General features: G+C 41.5%; 1 protein-coding gene across 2 annotated transcripts; it reads left to right on the top strand.

The window, feature by feature from the left end:
- LOC8076538 (protein CHROMATIN REMODELING 35) lies at positions 1,571-7,707 on the top strand. Of its 2 annotated transcripts, none has more exons than XM_021464862.1 (7): positions 1,571-1,935; positions 2,454-3,100; positions 3,304-3,609; positions 4,078-4,245; positions 5,225-6,981; positions 7,056-7,117; positions 7,238-7,707. In XM_021464862.1, exons 1-6 carry the CDS (start codon positions 1,905-1,907, stop codon positions 7,057-7,059), a joined length of 2,913 nt encoding a protein of 970 aa, XP_021320537.1. In that variant the 5' UTR covers positions 1,571-1,904; the 3' UTR covers positions 7,060-7,117; positions 7,238-7,707. The 2 variants fall into 2 exon arrangements, with proteins under 2 accessions (XP_021320537.1, XP_002445019.2); XM_002444974.2 differs by having other exon boundaries at positions 7,052-7,117.

Here is a 7,707-nt window from a genome sequence, read left to right as displayed (position 1 = left end):
TATGTTTGTCACTGATGAGAGTTGCTAACGAACAGTCCCAATGAGGAGAGGAAAATATTGTATGTAACTCCGCCGCCTGCTGTCCGCAACTTTTTAAAAAGTTGTAGTTATTACAAAAAATATATATTTTTTGAATGGAACAATGGATATGAAACAAGCTGATCGTTGTATACAGTCCAATGCTCCACCTTTTGATTAAAAAAGCAATAAATAAATATGTGTGGATTAGATAATTCCTAGGATTGAGCTCTAAAGAGCAACTCCAGCCTAAGTCCCTAAATTAAGTCTTTAAATTTTTATTTACATGCTATGATAAAAAAAAGTAGGGGCTCAAATTAAGACCAAACTCCAACCCACCTCCTAAACAAGTAGGATAGGGGGTTCTAGATGTGAGGGGCTGAAACTATAATTTAGAAGGGCATGACAAATGAGAGCCCAAGTAGAAGGTGGGTTGGAGTTGATTTTTTTGAATCAAGTCCCTAGATTTAGAATAGGGACTTGTTTAGGAGGTGGGTTGGAGTTGACCCTATTTGTTACTAATTAAAGTAAAAAATGTGTGGATTGGATAATGCAACTCGTTAGGTATAACTAGACCACAAATTCAACAGGTGGCCCGAAGGAAGCATATGTAAAAAAATATATGGGCCATTGGCTGATGGGCTTTAGTCATTCTCTCTCTCTCTCTCTCTCTAGGTCCCTATGGACAATGACCGACTAGTCATGCTTTGCCCCTACCATCGCTACACACTCCACGCCGAGGAACGCGGCACCCCTGCCACTACTCACCTCCATAGTCACCACAATGTCACATCCCAAAAATTCCATTTTATGTTGTGAATAAAAACACTAAATAAAAAAAAGCGATATAATTAAACTTCCAAAAAATATTTAGTCTGTTGACAATTCAAGGAGTAAAAATATGGTTTATAAAAGTTTTACAAGCCAATGTTATTTGTTTTGTTTGCATTCATGCCTCTGAACTTATTTTCTAGTGTGAAAAATAGACTTCTAAAAATATGCTCAGAAAGGACCAAATACTTTAAAACACATTTAAAATTTTTACTTCAAAATCAATTATAAAAGTTTTAATAGTTTTCAGATTTATAAATTAGTCTAGGAAAGTAGTTAAAACTCTATTTTAAAAGAAAAAAAAATCTTTTTTCCCCTATCCTCCTTTCCCTCCCTTGTTTCCGGCCTGTTTCTCCCGTGGCCCACGAGACCCAAACCCAACCGCCTCCCACGGCCCATAGCGCGCAGCTGCCCACTGGCCCAGTGCCTCTAGTCGTCGTCGTCTCCCCTTCCTTGTCTCTCTGCCAGCCCGGTCCCGCGAGACAGTCGTCGTCTGCAAAGCAGCAGCGAATCCAAACCAGCCCGGTCCCGTGCTGACTGGGCCTGATTCGCTCGGATCCGGCCCAGATTCTTCGGCCCAGATGGCACCTTGTTGTCCCTTCACCTGATGCGCGCACGCGTCACGAGGTCTGCGCGCTCTCTCTCTCTCTCCTCACCTTGCCATTTATTATTATATTATTATTATTATTATTATTATTATTATTATTTTTCTTTCTCTGCAGATGCTCCCACTCTCTCTGCTTCTGCTGTGTCTCCTCCCTCGTCATTTTCGTCCTAAAATCCCCAATCCTCGATTCGATTAAACCCTAACTAAGCGCCATGGCGGGTGCGGGGTAGCCACTACTGCAGCCCGGCGGTGCGCCCGCGCCACATCTGAGCGGCTCCCCCGGAACCCGCCCTTGTGCCGGCGTCGACCGTCGCGTCGCGTCGGGGCCCCCGCATCACTGGGAGAGTGGGGAGTTGAGAGCCGCAGACCACGCGGGGGGCGCCGGGTCACCGGGAGGGCGGAGGACGGGAACCGCAAGACGCTGGCAAGCGAGGCGCGTCAACTCAGGATGTCTCAGTCTCCGGGAGGAGGACGGGATGGTATGTTTGTTTACCCCCGATGTTGATCAGTCCCAATATGTGTTCGGTTTTTTCTCTGGATGTTAGAGCTTTGGCAAATGCAGAAGCGTGGATCGATTGGTTTGAGGTTTTTTGTCTCGGGAGTACCTGATTTTACAAAAACCCTGGCTCAAAAGCCACCGAGTCGCGCGAGGGAGAACCCGTTTCGCATCTCTGTTTCTTCTACAACCTGTTCGGCCCTGCAGATATGCCGTTGTGGGTGCATAGTTTTTTTTTTAAAAATATTCCATCTCTTTCTGTATGCCAATAAGCCGTTTAGCACGATGCTGATCAGTACCAATATGTGTTCGATTTTTTTTTTTTTTTGGGGGGGGGGGTCTAGATCGTGGACCTTTGGCAAATGCAGAAGCGTAGATCGATTGATTCTACAACCTGTTCGGCCCTGCAGATATCCCCTATTGTGTGTGTGTTTGTGTGTATGGGAAAACACATACTCACTCCTGTGATACTGATATGTAACCAACTTTCTGTGTTTGTAGCCATATATTACAGCAGGCAGAGGAAACTTTCTGAGCACAGTGGCAGTGTGTATACACCCGTAGCTGCAATGTATTCCGGTGGTCATGCACTTCCTGATGCAAATAGGAGCCCCAGTTTGGTATTTGGTAGTATGAAGAAGGATTGGGACAACATTCGTCACCGCAAGCTTCAATTGGTCAACTTCCTTGCTGGTCTGGAAGCTGCCTCTGGACATTCTGCGCTATCTGGCAAAATCCTGGACCCAACTGAACTAAAGGAAAAGGGTGACATAATAGTTCTTGATTCAGATGATGAGGATGGAAACGGTTCAGAATACAATAAGTTGGCATCTGGGGTGAACAAAGATCTCCGAACATCTGAAGTGGCTGGTAATATCACAGAAAAAATGGTGTCTAGTAAGAGACAAGCATTTGAAACTATGCATGCCTATGGAGACAAGAACACGCAGATTGTTCCATATGGTCAAGGTTCTGCTGCTCCGATTGTTCCATATGGTCAAGGTTCTGTTTCGCAGATTGTTCCATATGGTCAAGGTTCTGCTTTAGTGAGTCAGTTTCCTTTGCAAACCAGTTGGCAACCATCTATTCAGTTTGAGAGAGTTGTGTTGCAGAAAAGGCCTGAGGAGCAGCGAATGCAAGATCTTGTGGTATGACCTTCCAATTCCAGTTTGTTAAACTAATATTATCTTTTTTACTTCTTAATTTAATGATGTGCAGCTCTCTTACGTGTTCGAGAAAAAAAAACTAATATTAAGTTCTATAAATCTTTGTTGTTGTGATTATTCTACTATATGTGTACCATGATGAAAGACTCTGTATTCCAACTCTTAACTCGTGTTTCTCATTCTAGGCTGCTAGCATAGCAGAGAAGAGAGCAGAAACACAAATGTTCCTTTCACTTCCTACGGAGAAAAAGCGAAAGAGATCAGATCTCAGTTTGCTGATGCTCGACTCATTTGTCCCTAAACAAAGAAGAAAAAGTGACACAGGTCTAGCAGCAGCTGATTTGTCATTGGATTTACAACAACCTGCTAAATCACCAGAACCTGAACCTGAACCTGACATGGCTATAGAGGAAGAGGAGAAATGTAAAAATGAAAGTGATGGTCTTGAGGATTATTGGAAAGATTTTGCATTGGCTGTTGAAAGCACAAAGGTATGAGTGTCAACCACATAATTTGGTTTATACTGCTAGTTCTGCTTGTTAGTACATGTTGTATCATCTTTTTTTGAAGACTGAACACTGATCTCTATGGAGCATTTTCTTGCTAATACATTATATTTTGCCTGCTTGCTGGCAAGAAATACACTCTTTTTCATTGTATGGTCAAGTCAACCATGTGTAACTGCAAGTAAACAAAAGATCCCAATAACTTTGTGGTTTTGGTGTTTTGGTAATTTTCATGGATGACCATAACAATTACACCTTGATTACAATTGGGACTTGTATTGTGAAATGATAATTCCCAAGAAAACGGGGTATCTCGTTATACAAGAGCTTAGTGTTTAAATAATGCACTGAGATTCATAGCTAAAGTGTTAAAAAATGCATTCCTTACTGTTCAGTTCAATTGTTGGTCACCAGTTTGTACTGTCTGTGATTTGGTTATATTTATTGGTCCAGCTTGACGAAGTTGATGAGGCGGCAAATGAAAAGGAAGATAATGGAAATATGGAGGACATCGACTGCAATCATGACATTCGGATTCATGAAGATTTGGGCCATGTGTGCCGTGTGTGTGGTATGATTGTGAGAAGAGCTGATTCAATAATTGATTATCAGTGGAAAAAGGTTTGTAATTTGTTTAAGATATATGAGGCTTTTCCAGCTCTAGTTCATTTTGCAGTAAAGTTTTTTTATGCATGCATGTAGTTTTTGCCGTGTGAAAATTCTAAGCACTGTCACCAAGTTGGGGTGTTCTTTTTTTGGTGAAATGTCTGGTAGATAATTTTAATTCTTTATTAGTTCTGCTTCTTGCACCTTATAGTTTCAATTTTTGGAACACCTGTGCTGTTAGCCTATCTGCTTATTTCACGTGATATGCACTAGTTCCATACTCGTTCACATTAGTCCTTCCACATATTCTTTACAGTTTTAACTTTTGAACACTTTGTTAGCTTATCTTCCTATTCTACTTGATATGCACAAGTTCTATAGTCTGGCTTGATAATTTGATTATCCTCACCTTGTATGCACATGGATAGCTTGTGAATATAATCTATCGAGAATATCAAAACCATTATCGTCGGCAATGCCAACTAATATCAAGCAATAGAAAACTATTGGGATTAAACTCTAATAAAACTGTATTTTTTATAGTTTTTTAAATAAATGTTTGCTTGCAGATTAACCTTGAAATTAGGGCATTTTGCTGGAAGCCTGAGACTACAGGAGGGCTTGTGTTTTTTATTTTTCTCCCCTGAATAACTTGCTAAATTAAGGGGGTGTGTTGCTATTATCTCTTTGATCTGTCTTATTGCTGTTTACTATTTAACAATCGGGGATATTTTACCCTGTTTGGGTAATGGTTGTTACTGTGTATGATATAGTGGCTGTCTCGTCGATATTATGGTTTTATTGTCAAGATGTACATGAGTTGTCATATAATATACAAGATGCTAGTATTGGTTCAGGAGCAACTGTTTGGGAACTTCATAAAGTAACTTCAATTTTATATTATAATCATGAAGTTCAAACTTCATGTGTGTAAAGTCTGAATAGAATTGGAGAAAGCGAGTGATTTTCATGACTATTTTCTTTTTTTTTTCAGGCTTCAAGGAGAAAAACAAATTCCTATGGAGGACATTCAAAGGATGCTGATGAGATAGACTGTGGCACTGTTAAACTGTCTGAAGATTTCATAATCGCAGATGTTGCTATTCATCCTAGACATGCTCAGACAATGAAACCGCATCAGTTGGAAGGTTTCAACTTTTTGGTTAAGAATTTGATTGGAGACAAGCCTGGAGGTTGCATTCTTGCTCATGCCCCAGGTTCAGGGAAAACATTTATGCTTATAAGCTTCATTCAGAGCTTCATGGCAAGGTATCCATCTGCAAGGCCCCTTGTTGTGCTGCCCAAAGGGATACTAGGTACATGGAAGAAAGAAATTCAAAGATGGCAAGTGCAGGATATACCATTGTATGATTTCTACTCTGTTAAGGCTGAAAAAAGAGTAGAACAGTTGCAAATCCTCAAATCTTGGGAGGACAAGATGAGTATACTGTTTCTTGGATACAAGCAGTTCGCCACAATCGTCACTGATGATGGGGGCAGCAACGTCACAGCTGCATGTCGGGACAGGCTGCTTAAGGTTCCCAACCTTCTGATACTTGACGAGGGTCATACACCTAGGAATCGGGAGACTGATGTACTAGAATCGCTAAATAGAGTGGAAACACCACGCAAAGTGGTTCTTTCAGGTACTCTTTTCCAGAACCACGTTGAGGAAGTCTTCAATATCTTGAATCTTGTTCGCCCAAAGTTTCTCAGAATGGAATCATCCCGCCCTATTGCCAGACGTATAATGAGTCAAGTCGAAATATCTGGTAGAGGTTCAAAAGGGTTTGCTGATAGCGCATTCACTGAGGCAGTTGAAGGGACCTTGTTGAATGATGAAAACTTCAAGAGAAAAGCACATGTTATTAGAGGCCTTAGAGAACTAACAAAGGATGTGCTTCACTATTACAAGGGTGATATCTTAGATGAACTGCCTGGCTTAGTAGACTTCAGTGTGTTTTTGAAGCTCACACCCAAGCAGAAAGACATTATTCGCAACAAGTTAGAATCACATGACAGGTTCAAAAGAAGTGCAGTAGGGACTGCACTGTACATTCATCCTTGTCTTTCACAACTTTCAGAGGTTAATGCTGAGAACAGGGCTAACACCTTGAGAGATGATTTAGTTGATAGTCTGCTGGATTCTATCAATGTGAAAGATGGTGTGAAGGCCAATTTTTTCATGAATATCCTGTCACTTGCTAATTCTGCAGGAGAGAAAGTACTTGCTTTCAGTCAGTATATCCTTCCCATGAAATTTTTTGAAAGGCTGCTGGTTAAGATGAAGGGCTGGCATGTGGGGAAAGAGATTTTTATGATCTCTGGTGATACTAGTCAAGAAGACAGAGAAGTTGCAGTGGACCATTTTAACAACTCTGCTGATGCAAAAGTTCTGTTTGGTTCTATCAAAGCATGTGGAGAGGGCATCTCCCTCGTTGGTGCATCGAGAGTTGTCATTCTGGATGTACACCTGAACCCATCTGTTACCCGTCAAGCGATTGGGCGTGCATTCAGGCCTGGACAGCAGAAGAAAGTATTTGTATACAGGCTTGTAGCTGCCGATTCTGATGAGGAAAAGGTCCATGAGACAGCATTCAAGAAAGAAGTCATACCGAAGCTGTGGTTCGAATGGAGTGAGCACTGTACTACGGAAGACTTCAAGCTTGGTCAAGTTGATATTGATGACTCTGGGGACGAACTATTGGACACTAAAGCAATCCGCCAGGATATCAAAGCGCTGTATAGAAGGTGAACCCCCTCCCTTTCTCAATCACAATATTGTTTTGCATGCTAGTAGCCTCATCTAGTGTCCTTGTAGGTAGGTAACAAGCTTTGTGGCCACTGGACACCCTGTAAATATTGCAGTGCTGATCCTTGACCTGAGGTAAGAGAGTTTTTCCTGTACAATCGCGCTTTAAATTACACATCATCAAGACAATGCTCCCTGTTCCGTTTCATTCCATGATAGCAGCGTTTTCTTTAACAGATACTGTTCTCTCTGCAGGGTGTTACAGTGGCTACATTGCACGGTGACAGATCCAAGTTTGCTCTAAACTAGGACTTTCCGTTATTGTCATTTGAAGCTATATCTGTGGAATGGCTTCCTTTCTTTGTAGTATGTGCCAACTTGGGTCAGAACTTTGGGTCAGCAGTCAGCTGATCCTCGACTCATTTCTTGACTCTTAGGCCAAGTTTCTGAGGATTAACTGCTATGGTTTTCAGCCTTGAGTAAATATTTCGTTCGCAATAATAACCACCACCCAGTAAGCCTAATTTGTCTTTGTGCGTTTGTGTTGGTTGTTCTTGAGCGCTGGAATGGAATTTACCTGGTGCCGTTTTTATGTGGTACTGTAGATGCTATGCAGGTGTCACTCTTGATTTGTTTACATGTAGAATCGAGCTGGAGTCTGGAAAGCTGAGTTTGTTTTTCCTGCGTGACATGTTTATTCGCATATTGCCAGTTAGTACTAGTTC

This window comes from Sorghum bicolor, chromosome 7 (assembly GCF_000003195.3).
Source record: "Sorghum bicolor cultivar BTx623 chromosome 7, Sorghum_bicolor_NCBIv3, whole genome shotgun sequence".
Taxonomy (NCBI): Eukaryota; Viridiplantae; Streptophyta; class Magnoliopsida; order Poales; family Poaceae; genus Sorghum; species Sorghum bicolor.
The sequence above is the reverse complement of the archived record's forward strand: the minus strand, read 5'-3'. Positions and strand labels throughout refer to the sequence as shown.

Bases quoted from the DNA above. Each gene is read 5' to 3' on its own strand.
- LOC8076538 (XM_021464862.1), top strand. From the start codon at position 1,905: ATGTCTCAGTCTCCGGGAGGAGGACGGGATG. The intron at 1,936-2,453 runs GTATGTTTGTTT...CTGTGTTTGTAG, and splicing joins TCCGGGAGGAGGACGGGATG to CCATATATTACAGCAGGCAG. The intron at 3,101-3,303 runs GTATGACCTTCC...TTCTCATTCTAG, and splicing joins AGCGAATGCAAGATCTTGTG to GCTGCTAGCATAGCAGAGAA.